This window comes from Psammomys obesus, unplaced genomic scaffold (genome assembly GCF_907164565.1).
Source record: "Psammomys obesus unplaced genomic scaffold, mPsaObe1.curated_primary_1811, whole genome shotgun sequence".
Lineage (NCBI taxonomy): Eukaryota > Metazoa > Chordata > Mammalia > Rodentia > Muridae > Psammomys > Psammomys obesus.
The window spans coordinates 5,737,057-5,760,541 of record NW_026590859.1 but is presented as its reverse complement, the minus strand read 5'-3'; the positions used below and the strand labels follow the sequence as shown (position 1 = coordinate 5,760,541).

The window sequence follows — 23,485 nt, the reverse complement described above, 5'->3', positions numbered from 1 at the left end:
GGAAGGAAGGAAGGAAGGAAGGAAGGAAGGAAGGAAGGAAGGAAGGAGAGAGAGAAAGAAAGAAAGAAAGAAAAAGAAAAAGAGAAAGAAGACTCTAGAATTAAACCTTCCAGTTGTGTGATATGGTTAGTAAGTGCTTCACTATGTAATGGAATATTCTTGGGGATTAGTACCATGTTCTTCCAAGTGATGCTGGTGTGCTCTACCACATAACATTATAGTGGGAAAGATTAATATATGGTGGTAAATAAGCTTGAGTAGTAATAGAAAACAATTCTTTTAGTCAAGTGAGGAGGCAAATCCTTATAGTCTCGGTATTCAGGAGGCTGTGACCTGCATATAAAGAGTTTTAAGACCAACCTAGACTATACAGAAAGACCATATCTAAAGGGAAAAAGTTTTCAATTCAAATTCTCTTGAAATTTGCCATTTACTTATTTATAATTTCTCCCTTTTATTGAAATGGATATTTTTCTCACATAATATATGCTAATTATGGCTTTCTGCTCCCACCTCCCTTCCCATGCAGATCCACCGTCTTTGTGTTTCTTGTTAGAAAGCAAACAGACTTCTATGGAATAATAATAAAATATAGTAAGATTCAAAAAACTAACACATCAGAACTGGACGAAACAAACAGAAGAAAAAGAGCCCAAGAGAAGGTACAAGATTCAGAAACCCACTCATTCTCACACTTAAGAATCCACTGAAAATGCTAAACTGAAAGCCACAATATACCTAACAAAGGACCTGCTGTAGATCCCTGAAGGCCCTGCACATGCTGCCTCAGGCTCTATGAGTTCATGTGTGTTCTGATCATGTTGACTTAGAGAGCCTGTCCTCCATCCCCTCTGCCTCTCACACTCACTCCATCATGTCTTCCACAAAGTGAAGGGATTTGATGGAGACAGCCCATTTAGGACTGAGTATTCCAAGCTCTCTCACTCCCTGTGCATTGTCTGCTGTGGGTCTCTGTATCTGTTTCCGTCTTCTGCAAGAAGAAGTGTCTCTGATGATGGCCGAGCATGGCACTGATCTATGAGGATAACAGGATGTCATTGGGAATCATTTTATTGTTGTGGCAGTGGTATTTGTTTTTTACCTAGGTCTCTGGCCTGTCTACTCTGATTCTTGGTCAGCCAAGCAGTGTCAGATGTGAGTTCCGTCTCTAAAGGCAAACTGGATATTTGTTGCTCCCTCAAGCTTTGTGCTACCATTGCACTAGCATGTCCTGCAGGCAGGACACCGTGGTCAATCAGGGTTTGTGGCTGGGCTGAAGTTCTCAAACAGACTGAAGAAGGGACTTTAGCAAGAATGCATTGGTTTTAGACTTCTAAACTCCCCCAAGGATCTAAACATAAAAGAGATAAAATATCTAGTATTAATTCTATATGTGGTCTGTACCAATGCTATATAAGGTAAGAATTATGTGACTAAATTGCTAGAAATAATTATCATACTACCCCAAATATACATTTTCTTTACGTTCACCTATTTATACAATTAACTGCCAGTTAAGCCGGGAGTCAAACCCGGGGTGTTGCGCCTTCTTGAAAACATGCTCAGCCTGAGAATTTGTCATTTTTTTATTCTAACATGTGATTGCAGCTCTGTGATCCTTGAGCTGAAATCAGCACTTAGAAGTCATTTTGTGTCTTCACCTGCTCACTGTTGTTTTTAAGCTAAGAAAGAATGTGAAGGTCATGACCTTGTGAGGGGAACCAGGCCTCTCTTGTACAATCGGCTGCTGTAACAAAATGCCACAGGCTGGATGGCTTATCGATAACCTAAAGGTGTTTTTCAGGGTCCTGGAGCTGGAAATTTCAAGACCAAGACACCAGTGGTTTTGAGGTCTGGTGTGTGCGTGTCTTACTCAGACATAGTTATCTGCTCCCCTCAACCTTCCATGTCAGAAAGACTAGAGAGTAGTCTAAAATCTCTTCATGTAGACCCTAAACAGGCTCAAGAAGCTTCTGGTACCTAAGTACCTGGCAGCCCCCATTCCTTGTGACCACCTAGGAATGGAGATTCCAGTAAATATGCACAGATGGGGATAGGAGGACAAAATCAGGTGAAAGCGATATTCTGCATATGGTCTGAATCCTTCGCACTTAAACCTTATTGTTACTTGAGTAACCTAATATGAACTTGAATGTTAGGTATAATGATTGTCTTAGTTATCATGATTCAATCTTTTTTTAATTTTTAACTTTATTTTTCACTTTAAATCCCAAACATAGTCCCCATCCTCCTCTCCTCCTGATACCCTCCTTCACTCTTCCCTCCTTCCCTTACCCCGAAGAAAAGGGAAGCCCCCACCAACCACCCCAACACTTCAAATCACCTCAGAACTGAGCACATCCTCTTCCACAGTGGCCTGGCAAGGCAGCTCCACAAGCGAGAAGTGATTAGAAAGCATGCAACAGAGTCCATGTCAGAAACAGCCCCCACTTCCCTTACTAGGGTATCCACAAGAAGACCAAGCTAACCATCACAGTAGCCACAAACAATATAAATTATCTTGGTGTGACTGTAACCAAGCAAGTGAAAGACCTGCTTGACAACTTTCTGCAAGTCTGTGCAGAAAGACATTGAAGAAGGTATCAGAAGATGGAACAATCTCCCATGCTCATGGATCGGCAGGATTAACATAGTAAAAATGGCCATCCTACCAAAATCAATCTATAGATTCAATGCAATTTCCATCAAAAAAACGGAACAATTCTTTACAGATCTTGACAGAACAATTCTCAACTTTATTTTGAATAAAAAAAAAAGAGTAGCTAAAACAATTCTATGCAATAAAAGAACTTCTGGAGGTATCTCTACCTGACTTCCAGCTGTACTACAGGGCAATAGTAATAAAAATTACTATGATTCTCAAAGCAAGTCCTCTGATCCTTCAATCATTAAATGGATATTTTTAAGTTTAAAAATAACTTAATTCTAAGCCCTTGATTCTACACTAACCCACAGACTCAATGGTACAATAAAAAGGGTTATTCTAAAACTCAGTAGTGTCTTTGCTTCCCTATCTAAGTCAGGCTTACCTTGCTACTTGCATGTTAGGTATATTTTTAAAAGCACAATTAATTAAATCCCCTCTTTTAATTTAATTTAACTAATTTATCATCTAAAACAATTTTTAAATTTAAGTATATTTTAAATGCCTCCTTTTTAAGGAAAGTAATGTGGTCACAAGCCTCCATCTACTTGTTAAAATTGTTTATGAACCTTTTTAACTTCATTAACACTAAGTTCTTCAGAGAATTGTTTTAACCCAAGTAAATAAATAGTAACTAAACTAAAAACAGGATGGAATTAGTCAAGTAATATTTTTGTTGTATGTGCTTTCAATTATTTTTCCAACAATTGATTCTAAGCAAAAGGTGCTCAAATAGTCAGATAATCAAGTATAAAAAGTAGCAATTCTACATAGAAATGAATTGGCTAAAAATCATAGTATTTAAAATAATAGGAATACTAAGGTGGATGTTTAGAAATACCAAGAGGAATTCGCATATCAAAACCAAAGACTTAAGTCCAGTGTCTGGATCTAGCAAAGGTCTTTAAGGAAAAAGAACAAAATTGTGGTTGGGTGATTTGAGATACAGGGAATCAATTCCCGTGGGTGTTCTGGCCACCCCCATCAGGGCCACTAATTAGTTTGACAGTGTGACAGTTCTGCTCTCTAGCTGAACAAATAGTGTGTATAATGAAATTCAAAAGCCCGTATGTCATCCACAGGTTTAACGTCCAGTGAAGGGAGGAATCTTCGATGTGTCTGATGTTTCCCAGCTGACAAATGTACTAAATTGTCTCTTAGAATCACTGGAAGCAAGACTTTCAGTTTCATATCACAAAAATAGCAGAGAGGGAGTGGGCTGCTTAAGCCAATGAGTGCTCAGAGAAGGTGGATTGTTTCCACAGAACGACCCATAGCAACTGGCACTGAGAGTTGTCTTCTCCTAGTGGCCTGAGCCACCTCTGCCCTGTCTCTTTGAAGGATTTCTGTTATGTGCTGTAACTGGCGACATCCTCGTTTTCTTCCCATTCTAATTAAACCATTCATAGTGAATACAGCACCCTGTCTACATATCACAAAACAACAATTACTTGAGCCAGGTGAGAGACGTGCCCATTGTGTCCATGCTAGCATTGACAGATAATGCGTGCTAATTTGTGGTAATTTTGAGGCTGTACTCTCAGAGCTGTGAAATGTTGCTGGAGATATAATCCCAGCAAATCAGAAACTGAATGCAAGTGTTGAACCAACTTCAGGTTTTATTCATGAATATGCTCTAATGTTCATCCTGTCACTGAGATCATAAATGTGCTTTTTTTTTTAAATAAAATTCTTATAAGCATATACTTTCTTCATCAACAGAGCTACTGTTAGGTTTATTTGTGTGTGTATTGACATGTGTATCTGTCTGAGTGTCTGTCTGAGTGCGTGTATTTGTGTGTGTGTCTCTGTGGATGTCTGCATGCATGGGATATGCCCACCTACATATGCTCTTACACACATAGAGGCTGGAGGAAGGTATCTAGTGTCCTTTTGTGCTCTCCTTATTCCCTTGTGACAGGGTCTGTCTCTGCACCTGAAGCCAGGCGGATGGCCAGGCAGCCCCAATAGATCTGCTCACCTCCCACATTCTAGGGTTACAGGCTCAGGCCACCGTGCCCAGCTTTGTGCGTGGGTGCTTGGAATTGAACTCAGGCCTTCATGCTTGTGCCAGGTGCTTTAACGCACTGAGGAGGAAGTCCTCTGTCTCTTAAGACTTCATAGAATAAAAAAAAAAAAAAAAAAAAAACAAGACCTTGAATTTGGAGGCAGCTGCTAGATTCATCTGGGTATGCATTCTCCCTTAATCTTACGAAGTTCCCTTTCCTAATCCAACCTACTGCACACATAGAACTTTCAAAGATGTATATTTGTAGGTTTATGTATTTATTTGTAAGTGTATATGGACATGGAAGTCAGAGAACAACTTTTAGAAATCACTTTTCTTTTTCTCTCTTGTTGGTCCTGGGATTGAACTCATGTCATCAGTCTTGGTGGCAAGGTCCTCTATCCACTGAGTCATCTCATTGGCCCCACACAGAGCTCTCACGAGAGTGCAAGGCAGAGGAGGTGTTAGTCTAGAACTTGGCCTACAAAGATAACCAGTGTTAGAGTGGGCACTTCCATGTGTCTGTGCCTTTATCAATGAACAAGAAAGGGCATCTAGACCTATCATTTACATTGTCCATCTCGTTAATGACCACAACTCAATAAATTCAAACTCTATCAAACTCTGAATTTTGTTCAGTTTTCACTGAGAAAAACAATATTTGATGAGATTTTGGAGCTTGGAGTCTTCTCCCCTCAGGGCTGCAGGCCGTCTTGAGCTTTTGCTTTAGGATTGAGCTTTGGCGCGTTATTGATGGGTAAGCCTGGATCTGCAGAAATTTTTGCACATTTACTTGCTTAGGCTTGATTTTACTTTGCTTAGGATGGAAAGGGAATTTGCTATTAAAATAGGAATATGACCTTGTGTGTGTTTGCTAATGAAATAACAGTGTCACTGACTTAGTCTTTGGTAGTAAGGTGTATTTTCCTCGTTTGGTGGTACGATTATTATATAGAAACCAGAAATACCTATCAGCTTACTGGTCTCATATTTAAAAATACTTAAAGCATAGTGAGTTCTCATCATATATAATAAAAGTAAACAAAGCTCACTAAATAATATGTACTCCTCTTCTATGCTTAATATAGCATATATTACATATTTTCCATAGGAAATCATCAACAGTTAACAATGAGTACCTTTAACTAGTTTATTTATGGATAATTTCTTTTCATTTGATTGGTCATTTTAAGGTTTTCTATTACATCTAACACAGAAAAAGACTGAAGTTCTGTTTAGCTTTATGGGACTAAACTGTTAGTGTTGACTCATGCTTAGCATCATTTTAAAAAGAGACAAGAGTATAACATCTGCGGTCAGGCAGCCTTTCTTACTGCTTCTCTGGAATATTCTGGAACAAGGGGATGGCCAGACTTGAGTTAAGATTCAGCAGGGTTGGATGGAGGCCTTTGAGTCTTTAAAACAAAGAAGAAACATGTGAAAACATGGGCTGTTGCTTACTGGTTTTGAACTTCATATATGTGGTGCATCCTTTTCCAATTTTGGTTTCTACACATGTGGGAAGGGAGCCTGAGACATAGCATGGTAACCGGAATGCACTCCCCTGGAACTTCTGACTAGGCTTGATATTACTTCCATGCGAACCTTTCCAAACTTCAAGAGTCCCTGAGATGCTTGCTGGTATAAGGTAAGCTTCCTAGGGAATGGTAAGGAGGCAGAACACTGCCAGGGTAATGAAATAAGATGAAGGCAAGAAATACTGTCTACGGATATGATTTAAGGCACGGGAGATGGCTCAGTAGTTAAGAGCACTGGTTGCTTTTACAGATGACCTATGTTTGGTTTTTATCACCTACATGGTGACTCAAATAACATGTATCTCCAGTTCCAAGGGATCTAACACCCTCTTCGGGCCTCAGTGAGTTTGGCACCCATGTGGTACACAGACAGACAGACAACAATTCAAGACACAAACAGTAAAAGTAAGTCATTCTTTTTTATAAAAATAATCTGATTTGAACAAAAAACTTCAACCTTCATTGAAGGTGAATTTTTCATTGTTGTAAATGGCAGCATCTTATATTTATTGAATATGTGTAGTCCTTGTTCTGTATTATGAAGCACTTTCTGTCACAGGGTGCTTAATGAAGCAAAATTAGAGTGGTGCCCTCAAGCTGGAAGCCCTACAGTCTTGCTCCACAATAACAAGCTTTGTGATTTAACTCCTGTTAGCCTTGGCCTCTCCACCTATACTACAAAAAAGAGGCGTTTACAATTTTAGAGCATAATTCTGGGGATTGGAGAGAGTTATGTTGAAGAGCCGGTACATAGGATGCTTTCAAAGCTTTAGGTCTTCCGGGCTACATGTGGCCATGAAATCTGTTCTGATGTACTTGCTACTGCTCAGTGCTGCTCTGTTTACACATCCTTGGGCTCAAGGTTGACTGTCCATTTGTTAGCACATCTGCACATTGCCCATAATTAATATCTTTTTAAATGACATATGGTTCCGTGACTGGAAATCGAGTCTTGCCTTCTGTTTCAATTTGTTCATGACTCAATGACTTAGTTTATGTGTCTGAACTTTAATTTTCCATTCAGGAAACTAGAATTTAGACATCCTTGCTTCTCTGTTTGAGAATGTGAGGGGGAGGTGTGTTGGCCGTGGCTTTGAACAAATGCCAGGTTACCCAGCCCTGTAACAGGAGCACATACGGACAAAAGGCCATGGTTTTCTCTTATGTCAACAGAAAAAAATTACTTCATTTTTAAAAATTCCTCTAATCTGTAGAGTGAGATGTAGAGACTAGAGTCAGAATCTTGGCAGAACCAGCATGAAATCTGAGTGCAATGAGCCCAGGAAGATGGAGCCTGAACTGGAACGAGGTGGAGACCCTGACTAACCTTAGATGAACCACTCCAGCGTGCCCTTGGCAGTGCCTAAATGATCCACGGTCCTTAGAATGCCATGGCGTGGCCCAGGGCAGCCTAGAATGCTGGAATTCCCTACCTGTCACAGAGAAGGCTGGGAACTATATCTTTCCTTGCACATTTTCTGCCTTCTCCACCCCCAGCAGGACCTTAACGCAGAATAGAATTTAATGTCACATCTCTAAACCCATCAGGTAAGGTTGTCGCTGCCAACAAACTCTTGGGTGTGTGGCCTTCCACCAGAGGTTGGCTTGCCAGTGAGCATGCCTTAAAGAAAACGGACTCCCCTGTGGTCAGCTGTCCATTGCCAGAGTTCCTTTGCTAGGGGTGGGACTTCATGTTCACCTCCCCTCTCCCTGCTGGGATTTTGTCTGGCTTGAGATTATGCATGTTTTACATTTCTGTATTGAAGGTTGAGGGGGGACAGTGAACCATGGGTATAGCAGTAATTCATTGGGAGTCAGTTTAAAACGGTTCCTGTTTCCATTTGCTGTATAATAATCTTAGTGGGTTATCCACTAGAGCTACGGCCTGCCAAGCCACAGACTCTTGGCCAGGTGTGTTTCAACTTGTGGAGGAGGCCTTAAATCCAGTCGGGAAATGGGTGGCCCTGGTCACTCCCATGACATTTCTCTCACTTTTGCATCAATGGGCATGTCTTGGCAAGGCAGTCTTTATTGTACCTCCCAAAGGTCACATCTGAGTAATACTGGTGATTATTTTTCTCTTCTGATAGCACGCACAGTGCATTCCTAGGCAGTAGGAAGAAAGCTTCCTGGTGAATACCAGCCTGGTTGCTCATGTTTGATGACTCAAGTATAGTCAAGCATGTTAATGCAAATTAACATAGGTTCCTTTGTGGCCTTAATATATCATTTGAATACACAGAGAGAGAGAGACAGACAGACAGAAAGAGAGACAGAGAGTCAGAGAGAGATTTTGAGAAGCCTGGAATAAAAATCTGACATATAAAGAAGATGTGGAGAATTCTTTTTTTTCCTTATACCGTCTCCCTTTAGTTCTGACAGACTTAGCCATCACCCTCATGGAGAAGAAGAAACCGTTTCTACATTTGCCGTGTAGATCCAGCCCCGCCCCACCCCCCCAGGTTCTACACACGTATAAGGAACAAGGCTTGAGGGCGTGTGTCACCTGTCTTCTTTGAATGGGAGGGTGTGTGTGTGGCTGAATTTCGTTAAAGGCAAGGTCCAAAAGTCTATTATTTTTAAAGTTTAATATAATCATGTATTCAAAATTATACCATCTTGACTCAATCGGTATGTGGTTTATTTATGGTGTGCTGTTTTCTCTTTTTTTTTTTTTTTTTTTTTTTGCCTTCGAAAGAAGGTTGAATTTGAAATTTTATTAAAAACTCCCTTCCTGTGGATTTATAGCTGGGGGTAGCTGTTTTATCCTATTGCCATGTAGAATCAGTATTTACTGGGCAGGATGTGTTGATTCAGGAGGCTGTCTGTAGCGTGTTTGCCCCATGAGGGTCATATGAAACTGGAGAGAAGCTTTTTGAGCAACATGGCATCCTGGGGAAGATATATCAAGCAGAGAGATGCAAGGCACTCCTGTTAGAAAGCAGGCCTGGAGTTATGACTGGCTCCAGTTATTGCTTTCATACAAAGGAGCCTCTGAGGAAATGGGCCCAGGATAAAAGGGGCTAAGCAGAAAGAAAGAAGGCTTTTGGGAGGGAGGGTCGTGCAGAAATCACAGAAGAGGGCCATTTCTTGGCACACGTGCTGCAGTTCTGTATAATTGAAGTAAGAGAGAATTGATGAGTGTGTTGTTCCCTAGTCACTCAGATGAGACTAGGTGACACTTCTAGGTAATGGAGGACCCTTTGGGGCACTTCTTTCTAAACCTCAAAGTATTGTAGTTTTCATGCACGGAGGACTTTTAGTATTCATGCTAAAACTGATGACTTCAAACAAATATTCCTTCAAAATTCGGTTAATGGGATATTCCTCAAGATAGGAGAATTGGATACAAATGATAAGTAAGGGTTGTGATTTTAGGGTACACCAGGAATGTATCTTAACTTTTAATATCTGCCTGTTTTATAGCACTCGTTTTATACATATACACTTGTTAAAAAGAATACACTTGCTAAAGAATATGTATCAAGCACGAAAAAGTGGTATAAACTATTTGTGGTCACAGAACAAATTTCAGGTCAAAAGTCCTTAGCAATGAATGTCCTTGTCCTTCTAACCAAAGATTGGAAGTTCTTGTGAACTGTGTGTCTTCATCAGCCCTGCCACTGTGTTTCCTCGGCACACCATGCTTTCATGGAGAGAATGAACTTCTTTCAGCTTCCTCTTTCTCCAGAGAGCCAGTGCAGGTTGTTTTTAACAAAATCTCAATCATTCAGTTTCACCAATAAAGACTTAGGAGCCAGATGCTGAGGTGAAAGCCTGCTATCTCAGAGAGGCAGAGAAAGTGCAGCTGACCTTCCTCCTCAGCTGATGTCTCAGAAAGAATGGCCCCTCACCACCTCCTTTCTACTTCCTCCATCCGCCCTCTTGACTTCCTCTTCCTCTATTGCAGCAAATGCACCTTCACACTTTGCTATTTCCAGAAACCTTTGCCTTTGACTTGATCAAAAGCAAAAAGCAACATGTGTGGGAAAGGAACTCCACCGGGGAGGGCGGCCCTTGCCATTTACTCTTCACAGTTTACCTCCTTCCCTGCCCGCCAGTGTGTGCAGCCACCATGAGGGAGGGTGTCCCCGCTCTATTCCTCAACCCAGCCTGGGCTGTCCACTCATGGACATGTACGCTAGCTTGTCTTTCTGTCTCCTCCAAGAGCTCTGCTCTGTCGATTATTCTTTCTTCTCCTGTGTTACTATCTACCTCCCCCCGTCCACACACACACACACACACACACACACACAATCTTCTAGTGTACCCTTGCACTAATCAAGCCTGGTCTCCTTTCCTATCGCCGTGAGAAAATATCCTGACAAATGTCACTTAAGGGAGTGAGGGTGTAGTTTGGCTCGCGGTTCAAGGCGCAGTCCATCATGGTGAGAAGTCAAGGCAGCAAAAGCATGAAACTGCTGTTCATATCTCATCTACAGCCAAGAAGTAGATAGCAATGACTGTGTGCTAACTCTCAGCTTAGTCCCTTTTGTATAGTCTAAGATCCCTGTTGAGGGAATGGCCTACCTACAAGGGGTTCTCCCATGTCATCAATCTAATCAAAATAACTGCCCCTACACGTACCTAGAGCCCACCCTCTAGAAGACTCTAATTCTGTCAGGTGGAGAATTTAGCCATCACATGGGCCCATGTGAGGCCATGCTTCCAAATCATTCACAGGTCTCACCAAGACATCGGGAATTGCACTACTTGCTGTCCTATGCTCTACTTCCCATTAGAGTGAACTCTCTCAAAACAGTTGCCAAAGCTCGCTGGCTGTGTCTGTTCATGCCTCACCTCCATTCTCTCTCAACCTTCTCTCAGCAGTGTGTCATGCATGAGCTTTCTGCGCTGCGTCTCCCCCTGACAGTGCCCCCGAAAATGTCTGGTCACCAAACGCAGCGTTTCTCGGCACACTTGGCATCGATCACCAGCCCTCCTCTTCTTTGGTAAACTTTGCTTCCTTGGCACCTTCTCTTAGTTTTTTTCCCACTTCCTGAACCTAAATGATGGGTAGCTTCCTGGGTCCACATGATACACTCTTCTGTACTCATCTGCTCTGCTCTCAGTCTCTAGCTCATTTCACAAATCTCAGCCTTTAAAAGACATATATCCATGGATCCATAATCTCTACCTAGATATCTGAAATGTCTTTCTTTATCTCTCTACTAGGAAAGTACCACGCAGTACACACATGATGCATTTCATGGGTAAGACACAGATCTGCGTCACCTCCTTACCTGTGCCCCTTGGTGCCCCTCAGCTCAGGAACGAGGTTACCAGTCACTCACTTGTCCGGGCTGAAAACAGTAGCCATGTCCTTGACTTCCTTATATTCTACTGACAACATGCCCCTGGCTGGATAGCAGAATATCTCTTCACGATCATCATGACTGCTGAAATGAAAGCCATTGTCACCTTGTGCCAGGCTTAGCTCAACAATGGTGTCTGTCTCTACTCATGGCCCCTATCCACATCCCCACATAGTGGTACTTCTAAGTTTTTAATCATACTGTTCCATTCTCTTTACCAAACACACTTTGTCCCATTTGGGAGGTGATCCTAACACCCCCCCCCCCGCAGGACTTTGAACATAACTCAGGAGGAAGTCCTTGTCTACTTTCTGCCCTCTGCTCTGACCACACAGGCCTTTCTACTACTCTGTTAATGCAGTCAGAGCCTCCCCTGCCCTGTGGCTCCCTTCTGTTCTGTGGCTACACTGCTCATCACAGCCATTCTCGTGGTCACCTCTCACATTCCCCTAAGGTCACAGAGGTCACCTGATTATACGTCCTTCCTGTTAGCTTCCTACCTATCTACAACATTTTCAAGCAAGTAAAGTTGCATGTTCCATTGTGCGCCAATGTACATTTGTGTCGCACACTGTTGTTTTCTTTACATTTATTTCTTCATTGGGTGGCAGGAGGTCCACATCCTGGAGGTGAAAGGACAGCTCACAGGAGTGGATTCTTCTCCACAAGGCTATGGGGATCAAGCTCAGGGCATCAGGTCACTTCATTGGCCTCCTCTTTTTTTTATTAATTTTATTTTTTTCTTATCAGTTACATTTTATTAACTCTGTATCCCAGCAGTATCCCGCTCCCTCATTCCCTCCCAATCCCACCCTTCCTTCCTCATCTCCACCGTGCCCCTTTCCAAGTCCACTGATAGGGGGGACCTCTTCCCCATTCATCCGATCCTGTTTTATAAAATATCTTCAGGACTGGCTGCAAAGCCCTCCTCTGTGGCCTAACAGGACTGCTCCTCCCTTGGCGGTTGGGGAGGTCAAAAAGCCAGTCATTGAGTTCCTGTTAGAAATAGTCCTTGTTCCCCTCACTATGGGAAACCAATTGGTTACTGAGCTACCACAGTCTACATCTGAGCAGAGGTTCTTGGTTATATCCATACATGGTCCTTGGTTGAATGTCAGTCTCAGAAAAGACCCTGTGCCCAGATATATTTGGTCCTTGTGGGGCTCCTATCCTTTCCTCATCAGACTAACTCCCTTTCTTTCTTATGATTCCCTGTACTCTGCCGAAGGTTTGGTCATGAGTCTTTGTATCTGCTTTGAAAACACTGCTAGTTAGAGTCTTTCAGATGCGATCAGTAGACTCCTGTCATACATTCAATGCACATCCCGTCTGTTTTTCAAAATGAGGATTGATCATCTTACCCCATGTCCACTCTCTTGATTATCTTTTTTAGGTATATAGATTTCATTATGTTTATCATATCTTATAGGTCAATATAAGTGAGTATATACCATGTTTGTCTTTCTCCTTCTGGGATATTTCACTCAGAATGATCTTTTCTAGATCCCACCATTTGCCTGCAAATTTCATGATTTCCTCCTTTTTGATTGCTGAGTAGTATTCCATTGTGTAAAAATACCACAATTTCTGTACCCATTCCTCCGTTGATGGACATCTGGGTTGTTTCCAGGTTCTGGCTATTACAAATAAAGCTGCTATGAACATGGTTGAGCAAGTATCCCTTTTGTGTACCTGAGCAAAGTTTGGGTATATACCTAGCAGTGGTATAGCTGGGTCTTGAGGAAGCACTATTTCTAATTGTCTGAGAAAGCACCAGATAGATTTCCAGAGTGGTTGTACCAGTTTACATTTCCACCAGCAGTGGAGGAGGGTTCCCCTTTCTCCACAACCTCTCCAGCATGTGTTGTCCCTTGAGTTTTTCATCTTGGCCATTCTGATGGGTGTAAGGTGAAATCTCAGGGTCGTTTTGATTTGCATTTCCCTGATGGCCAATGAGGTTGAGCATTTCTTTAAGTGTTTCTCTGCCATTCGATATTCCTCTGTCAAGAATTCTCTGTTTAACTCTGTTTCCCATTTTTTAATTGGATTACTTGGTTTGCTGCTTTTCAGCTTCTTTAGTTCTTTGTATATACTGGATATGAGTCCTCTGTCAGATAAAGGGTTAGTGAAGATTCTTTCCCAATCTGTAGGCAGTCGTTTTGTTTTGATGATGGTGTCCTTTCCTTTACAGAAGCTTTTCAGTTTCATGAGGTCCCATTTATTGATTGTTGCTCTTAGAGCCTGTGCTGTTGGTGTTCTGTTCAGGAAGTTGTCTCCTGTGCCAATGAGTTCTAGGCTGTTCCCTACTTTTTCTTCTAACAGATTTAGAGTATCTGGTTTTATATTGAGGTCTTTGATCCACTTGGACTTTAGTTTTGTGCAGGGTGATAAATATGGATCTATTTTCATTTTCTGCATGTAGACATCCAGTTGGACCAGCACCATTTGTTGAAGATGCTGTCTTTTTTCCATTGAATGGTTTTGGCTTCTTTATCAAAAATCGAGTATTCATAGGTGTGTGGGTTTATTTCTGGGTTTTCTATGCGGTTCCAATGATCCTCCTTTCTGTTTTTATGCCAATACCATGCAGTTTTTATTACTATTGCTCTGTAGTACAACTTGAGATTGGAGATGGAGATACCTCCAGATGATCTGTTGTTGTACAGGATTGTTTTGGAGATTCTGGGTTTTTTGTTTCTCCATATGAAGCTGAGAATATTTTTTTCAAGGTCTGTAAAGAATTGAGTTGGTATTTTGATGGGAATTGCATTGAATCTGTAGATTGCTTTTGGCAGGATGGCCATTTTCATAATGTTAATCCTACCAATCCATGAGCACGGGAGATCTTTCCATCTTCTGATATCTTCTTCAATTTCTTTCTTCAGAGACTTGAAGTTTTTCTCAAACAGATCTTTCACTTGCTTGGTTAGTGTCACCCCAAGGTACTTTATGTTATTAGTGGCTATTGTGAAGGGTGTTGTTTCCCTAATTTCTTTCTCAGCCCTTTTGTCTTTGGTATACAGGAGGGCTTGGAGAGATCAGAGGTACAAGGCACATATCTAAACATAGTAAAGGCAATATACAGCAAGCCTAGAGCCAACATCAAACTCAATGGAGAGAAACTTAAATCAATCCCACTGAAATCAGGGACAAGACAAGGCTGCCCACTCTCTCCATACCTCTTCAACATAGTACTTGAAGTCCTAGCCAGAGCAATAAGACAACTAAAGGAGATCAAGGGGATACAAATCGGAAAGGAAGAGGTCAAAGTGTCACTATTTGCAGATGATATGATAGTATATATGAGCGACCCCAAAAATTCAACCAGAGAACTCCTCCAGCTGATAAACACCTTCAGCAAAGTGACAGGATACAAAATCAACTCAAAAAAATCAGGAGCCCTCCTGTATACCAAAGACAAAATGGCCTCCTCTTTTATAGGCTTTCTTTTTAGGGTTCAATTCTCCATCTAGTATCCCTTCCTACATCTTTTATTACCTAATCCCTCCACTTAGACATAAGCTCCATAGAGGTGGTGCCTGTTCCACTCGGAGCTGCTTTGCCTCCATGGGAAGAACACTACTTAACACAGAGAAGAGCCTCCATAAATGTGTATTGAACAAGTGAATGAATTATTGATGAACCCAAAGCCCTTACTGAAGATTGATGAAACATGTAATCTAATTCTTCCCGTCTCCTCACTGCCCATTCATTAGTCTCATGTTCTCAGGCAGGGACTTCCACGCTGCAAAGCACATAAAATCTACATATTTTACAAAGAGAAAAAAAAAAACATACATATATATGTGTATGTGTGTTGAAAGTGCACCCTGATACTTTATTTGTTTTCATTATAGTAATAACATTATTATATTACTACAGTGTTAGTAAATAACATTAAATAATATGAATTAGTAAATAATATGGCAGTGATTAAATTATGTTAAGGGAAGTTTAGCTCAAATGTAGTGATGACAGTGATGATGATTCCTAGAACCCAAAGTAAGGTGCTTTGTTGATATGTACTATGATTTTGGTACCTGTTGAGAAGAAATATCCCTGAATTGAAGATAAGAAAACATAGGCTCATCGTCATTGGATGAGCTTCCTTAAGCCTAGAGCCTTGTTTAATCTGCTTTTCAGTTTCTGACAAGTTTTGCAGCAAATGATATGATTGATTCGTGCAAATTCTCGTTGTTGGGAAAATTATGTAAGCATAATAGTCCTGTCGATTTTTTTAATAGAAAAGGCCTTATTTTTACTCACTGCTGTGCCTCACAGGAACCTTCCAGTGAATTCTCTTGACTGGTGATAGTTAGCCATGTTTAAGCAAGGACAGGGCAGTGTGAAAGGCTTGCCGACTGTGAAAACACAATAAGGAAAGAGTTTAGTTTTCGTACTTTCGTGGGAAAACTCAAGACCTGGAGTGTGTCAGTCATCATTACAGAGAAGCACATTAGCAAACTCCTCATCCTTCAGAAGGGAAGGTACACTTAAGGGGACCACAGGTGACATGAGCAGGATTGTGTCCCAGCTGGCTTCAACATCCAGTCTGGTTAGAAAAGGGTTAAATTAAAGGCACTCCCAAGCTTGCTGCACCAAATTTCCTCTCTGCTCTCAATATAAACAGAAGTACATCTGCGGATGGGCTCTTCTTCTTTCATCCTGAAGCTCTCAGGCTGGCTTTTTACACCTGAAGTGCTGATGTCATGGTGGAGATGAACAGGGAGGAAGTACAACGCTTCAGGAACGAAAATGTTAAATTAAATGGACCGTGTTTAGCGTCGCTGTTGATCCTGAGGAACAGTTTTCCAGTGTGCGGAACATTTCCACTCCACCCAGCATATGTCCCCCACAGTTTTCTCTGCTCTAATTCATCTGTGTTTCCCGACAGCTCCAGATGGCCTGCTGTCTCCCAGGCTTGCATCTGCCACTCCAACCAGTCTTCAGGTTGTCTGGTCTACACCAGCTCGCAACAACGCTCCGGGCACTCCCAGATACCAGCTCCAGATGAGGCCTGGCCTCGCCACCCACGGCCTTCTAGAGTGAGCATTCTAGTTAGTGCCTCTTTGTTTGGGCTGTCTTATACAATGTCCACGTTTTTAAAATGTCCTCACAAAAATGAGAGCTAAAGAATAGGTCGGGTATTATTTGTTATAATTTGGGTTTCTTTTAAAAGTTCAAACAGAGTAAAACATGAACAAATGATTTAGTGGGTATAAATTTGCTTTGCAAAAAAAATGTTTGTTTTTATAGCATGGAAGGCAAAAATTTCTTACATTCTTAAGCTTTACATCAATACAAGTGTCACACACTGGAATAGACCTGAAACTTGTAAAGTGGGCCAAACTGTGAAGAACTTGGACTGCCCTACAATGTCCTCAGAGTACACATTGTCCTTGCAACCAGAATTTATGTCTTCAGTAACATAGGAGAACAAGTTCTCTCCCAACGCCTGTTTATTCTGATGTAGCTATAATGTGATGGCCTAAAATAATAGCACTTAAATCCACGTTGGTATGCCTGAATACTGATTTTTTTATCTCTTTGTTTTATTTATTTCAATGTCGAAACCCTCCTAATGGTCCTTTCTTTCCCACATAGATTATTTCCTGATCCTTCTCCATCATTAAGCTATGAAGTGAGAGGCCTCCAGCCGTTCACGGTGTATGAGTTTCGGTCGGTTGCCACCAATGGCTTTGGCAGTGCTTACAGTGCTTGGACTCCACTCACGACTGCAGAGGACAGTAAGTCTGCCAACTACACAAAGTGAAACATCACCCACAGAAGGAGTCTTTAGCTGCCTTGTGGTTTGAAAAACAAGGAAGTAAACCCCTCCAAATGTCTTGTTATAGAATGGCAATGTCTCCACCAGGGTAAGAGAGAGGAGTGGTGGTCAGTCCCTATCGAAGAAAGAAAAGTGGGGACCCGGAAGGATGGAGGTTTGCACCCATAGACAGAACGAAGGAAATATCACAGTCAATTATAGTATGGCAGTAGTCTGTCATTCAGGATATAGAAGAAAAAAAGAAAGGCTGTGGTCTTCTGCACCTCCGCCAAGTGTGACATGCCGTGGAGAGCTTCCGGAGGACAGGCAGAGATAAAATGTGGGGTTGCATCCTGAGAGCAGTAGGAGACCCATACACTCAGTACTGGAAGTGGGCACCATCCTAATTTGACATAGGCACCAAATACAGCCTCCAGGGTAGACAGGAAGAGCTTGAGGATTGGTGGGCAACAGAGGCTAACGTCTGCCTTGTTCAACTAACAAAGAATTCTTTGTCATTGTTGTTTTCTCATTGAAAATGAAATTAGGATTAGTTACATTTAGGAAATGAACACATGGATATAATGTTTGGTTTTACATTAACTACATCTACAAATGCAAATATATTAAGACAGGTATTTTGTTGTTTTTAGTAAAGTTGGAAACAAAATCAAACTACTCAGTGAAGGAAGACACTATTTTGAAAAAAATGAGGTTTGGAGGTTAACCCTGTCAAGTCTTTAATCACAGGCTTCTCAGCTGTTGCTCAGTGCACATTTGCCATTCTGGTTTTATAGCCAACAAGAGCAGGACTGACCTTCGGAAAAGCTAGACACCAATACAAAGGTATACTAATAGTTAAAACGAAACAAGTTTTGTATTAAGTAGATTATTTTTGTAACATCCGTAATGACTTTAAGTACTTAGTGATAAGACATAAAATGTGTCTGAATGAAAAGAATGTTTCCTCTTTAAAGTTTACAGTATTTTTTAAATGTTGACATGAACAATAGCAACACTTTCTCCATTGCTTCCAATACTTAATTACTCCCAGGATCAAGTTAGACAATTTATAAGGGTTTGTCAAATGTTTCCCATCCCAGGATGCCACTCCAAATATTACAGGTGCAGATGGGAAATAATGTCCAAAATTCAGGAACCATTGATGTGCAACCTTTAGGTAGAGTATGGCTTGGGAAATCAGACTCCCTGGTCACCATGGTCACTGTGGTGTTCGATCGAGTTTATGGGCTGGAAAGCTCACATTCAAAATAGATTTTTTTTTTTTTGGAGAGACATTTTTAAAAATGAAGATAGATGTCTAATCTCCTTTTTAAAAAAAATAGCATGCTTGATGGCACTCAATAAAAATAAGCTAAAAATAACTGTCCAATCCAGTGCTGAGGTGATGGCTCAATTGAGTACCAAGTAGGTAGAAGGGAGAAGAAATTTCCTTTTTTTTTTTTTTTTTTGGTGTCTCCTTGGCAGCAATGTGGTCACAGTCCTTCCTGAATGGTGGTTATGCTGTGCTGTCCACAGGTAGGAGAGTACTATAAAAAACAGTCAAAATGCTGCATGTGGCCCTCTTATTATGTTGCTTTTCTTATAGACAGATGTGGTTAGAGTTTTTGATGCAGAGCCTCCGCCATCTTGCTAACATGTAGGGCGAATGCCTCAGTCTTCACTCTCCTTAAGAACAAGTAATATCTGATTATCTAACAGTTATCAACTCAAAAGACCAACCATACTTTCTGTTTAAGCCCTTGCCATGAGATGAATGAGATGTCCCTTCCCTCGCTTGGCACACACTAAGCCACACACATTAGCAAAGAGTGGAAGGTGGCCACATGGACCTTCCTAGTACGTGTTTCCAGTATACACTCCGCCCTGGGGCATGGTGACAGTATACAATATATTTTGGCTGCCAGTAGAGACGGATGCCATCTCTCAAAGGCTGTGCAATTGAGTTGACAAAGGCTGAGTGATTGGCACGGGGCATGAGGAGTTTTTCTGTCAGGGCTACAGCGCGTGGCTTATAAAGCTGCCAATGCTGACAGAGCCATGCCAGAGTCGCACTTCAACCCCGGTAGTTATCACTGGAGAATTTTCCCATGTCGCCTTACAGGATGAAACAGAGAAGTCATGTCGAATTCCCTGCCATCACCAGGAGCCTCTTTCCTCAGTCAGACAGGAAACTACTCGTTGTATGATTGGGACACCCATGGCCGTGTTTTTCACCTGGCATTTTGAGGCAGTGATATCCATCAAAACTGGCTGGGCTATGAAAACCAGAAAGAAAGAGAGACAGAGACAGAGAGAGAGGGAGAGGAAACAGGCATAAGTGAGCTTCAACCAGAGAAGCCAGTTCTAGGGTGTAAAGAGACGTTCTCCTGTAGAAAAGCTGCATAAATGTCTACACGTTTTAATGCATTCTTTCAAATTATTTGTCATTTACATCAGTGTGGCACCAATATCCAGTTCTATGCATTTTTTTAAAAATCGAGGGTGAAGATGCCAAGCAAAAACAATGCACCCCTCCTATGAATAGTTTAAATCCTGTTAAACATGTGTCAATAAAAGATGTTTGTTACAGCCAACTTAGTCACTGTGGCACTCAAGCAGTGGCAGCCCAATAAACACAAACAGCATTTGGATTTTTTTTGATGTCCTCGTGGTAGCAAGCAGACAGGTCCAGAGCCTGCAAAACCATGTAGTGGTTACAGCAGACTCGGATGATGATACTTAGCATGGTCAGTGGCACGAAGCCACCTAGCAGCTGAGAACATTTTCTAGTGTGTGTGTTGCAGACGTGGTGGCCGGGTGCCTCCGCCTGTCCCTGCCTCCCTGGAACTGGGATTATAGGCACCAGGCATCACATCTAGATTGTGTTAAGGTGGGATCTGAGGACCGATCTCGGGTCCTTGTGCTTACTAAGTCGACTATCCCTCCAACCCAAAATGGTGACATCTCCTAAGCCTTGTACAACGCAGCCTCCTGAGTCCACGGCTGTTCTACAGATCCTGCACATTGACTGCTGTCTGTGTACAGTATACGAATGTGAAAATTGTAGTTAGGGGCAGGGCTCCGTGAACTTCAGTTTACATATGCTAATAGATGGGCTCCTCCCACTAAAATCCAGCCCCATGGCAAATCTACGTTCTTTGCCTTAGAGAAACTCTAGACCAGGAAGAGTCAGATGATCTGTTTTTAATAAAGGTTTTTCCAGGTAAGGAGACTGAAACATTTATATTTAGATTGAAATGTTTAGGTGGGTTTTAAAGTCAGTTTGTCAAAATTGCATTCATACACAAGCAATGAATGGTCAACTAATGAAACTGAAATTGCTAAAAAGTTCCTAAAAGCCATGGCTGACCTCAAAACAAAACCCCAAACAAATGATTTAATGATCAGATATTATAAGAATTTGACCATTTCCCCAAACTTGAGATTTCAAACTTACATAACTTTAAAGATTCATTTCTAATTATGCATGCATGTGTAGGGGAATATTTGCAAGTGAGGACACATGCCACATGGCACAGCATCTCTCCTGGAGCTGGCGTTACAAGCAGCTAGAAACCAACCAATATGAGTACTGGGAACTGAACTGAAGTTCACTGAACGAATAGCCTGTAGGTACCCTTAGTGGCTGAGCCGTCTCTTCAGACCCTCACAACAGACATTTATATTTTTAAGCATAAATCTAAGAGCTATTATTAAATAACACTTTGGAATCCGAACAGTTCATTCTGAGGATTCACACAGATTTTTTTTTCTATTTGTTATCTTGCTTTAGATAATTATTCATGAACTTGTCTTCAGTGGGATACATATACTATGATATTTAGGAGCTATTAGCATACTTTGGTGATAATTTAATCAAACCTAGGATTTTTTTTTTGTACTTTTATAATTGTATGAACAGGGTATTTTAGTTTCCCTCTTTTTCTCTGATGAAGATAATGACCAAAAGCAACTTAGGTAAGGGAAAGTTTTATTTATCTTACACTTCTGGGCCACAGTCCATTGTTGGGCGAATGTGGGGCAGGAACTCTAACTCCAGTGTAACTATAACTCCCTGTAAAATCAAAGAGGAGACCACGTACGTGCAACATACAGTGGCACAAAAGATGCACTACTATTCCAAGAGGGGGAAAAGGAACATAATGAGGAAACACTGGTCCAAAGCAACACTGAAAACTAGGAAGCAAACTCCAAACTCTGCATCTCCATGTCTGGTGTCAAAGCGCTCTTCGGATCTCTGATTCCTTTCAGCTTTGTTGACTGCAGCACACTTCTCTCCTTTGGACTGGTTCTACTCCCTGTCAGCACTTCTTTTTTTCCCTTTTAACACCCTTCTTCCTAGGTATCCCTTGACTCTGGCATCTCCAGTATCTTGGGGCTTCCCACACTGCTTCACCTTCACAATTTCACACAATGGCTTCTCTGGGCTTCCATGCATGTACACCCTGACACATGCCTGGCCTCAGTGGCTTTCCTTAGTCTTGGAGGGAGATTTCAGAACCGCTTTCTTGTGACTCTAAAGCTAGAACAACACGGCCAAAGCTACCAAGCTCTACTTTGATGGGGCTGGAATTGGGCCTCCTTGTTCAATTACATTTTTACATTTGTATCAGCTTTGTGTTTTGATAATTTCCTTCAGTTCGTAAGCTTTTCTTTAATTCCTCTTCACAAGTTGGAAGCTTAGCTAGATGGGGTCTTACCCTGAGTTCACTATTCCCTTCATTCCATTTAGCATCAAGCTTTACTTTGAACTTTTTATCTCCTTGAGCACTCGACTGAGTTCATTACACTTCCTGGTGCTCCTTTTCTCCACAAACCATACACTTTGTATTTTGCTTTGTCCAACCTGCGCCTTTTCATTATAGATCTGAATAAGAGTGACCACTAATAACCACGTGACACAGTAAAAACTAGGCTGTCCTAAAATCTCCTTCGATGCCATTGAATCACAACTCAATCTAGCCTCAGGCAAATTTTTAGGATGAGGACAAAAAACAGCCACATTCTTTATGGATATATCATAAGAATGGTCTCTAGGCCATTTACTAATCTTCCCCTCAAAAACTTCTTGAACTGGGGCCCTAACAGTCCAGATCACTCTCAGCCCTGTCTTCAGTGTTCCTACTAAGATGGCCCATTAAGATGTCCCCTTGCTTTTCTAGTCTAAGATCTCAAACTCTCCCACATTCCTTCAACAAACAGCATGTTCAGGCCCATCTCAGCAATAACCCAGACCCAGGTACCAACTTCTGTCTTGGCCAGTGTTCTATTGCTGTGAAGAGACACCATTACCAAGGCAACTCTCATTTGCGAGGGGAAAGCATTTGATTTGGGTCTTGTGTATAGTTTCAGAGGATTAGTCTATTATCATGGCAGGGAGCATGGCCACTCACTTGAATCTGGAGTAGTAAGAAAAGCTTCCTCTTGATCTGCAGGCAGCAGACAGAGAATCTGGGTCTGGCATGGGCTTTTAAAACTCATAGTCCACCTCCATAACACATGCTTTCTCCAACTCCCTATTCTTAGTAATCCTTCCAGACAGTGCCACTCTCTGGTATACATTCAAATATATGAGCCATTATTATTCCAACCCCACACTAGCTAACATTTTAATACAGCCTAGGCAATGATGCCACCCGCAAGGGGCTTCTGCATTGATTAAAATTCATGAAACCTCAACCAAACAAATGCTGTTTGTGTGCACAGGAATGCATATACACACACACAGAGAGAGAGAGAGAGAGAGAAAGAGAGAGACAGAGACAGAAAGAGACAGAGATCGAAACAAAGACAGAGAGAGAGACTAAGAAGTACCCATAAGGAATGTGAAAAACATGCCATTCTTCCCTGGAGGCTTCTGCTGACGAGCAAGTGTAAACCACAAAAGACAGTGAGGAGTCCATTCAGCTGAGCCATCTATGGGTTAAAGGCAATTCCTGCAAATCAAGGTGCTGGGAAATCGTACATGACAGAAGCAGAATAAGTAGGGATCGTGTATATTTGGTGTTTCCTTAATATATTTCAAATTTGCTTTCCTGGCAACTGATCTAGAAGGAAGAAAAAAATAAAGTGACCCCCAACCTGAGCACTGAGGAGGGGCTTTCAGGGTGTCTGTGGGAGAAGGAGGAGAACAAGAGGTGAAGTGGGGAGAAGACATGTAGTCTGCAT

The 23,485-nt window shown here is 41.6% G+C and overlaps 1 protein-coding gene across 1 annotated transcript in view; it reads left to right on the top strand.

The window, feature by feature from the left end:
- The window catches only part of Ush2a (usherin), a 665,632-nt gene that overhangs the window by 426,234 nt on the left and 215,913 nt on the right, over window positions 1-23,485 (top strand). The window contains exons 38-39 of the mRNA XM_055609194.1: window positions 16,421-16,571; window positions 17,131-17,273. Of these exons, the coding sequence (XP_055465169.1) occupies window positions 16,421-16,571; window positions 17,131-17,273 (294 nt within the window). The remainder of the gene's footprint in view (window positions 1-16,420; window positions 16,572-17,130; window positions 17,274-23,485) is intronic.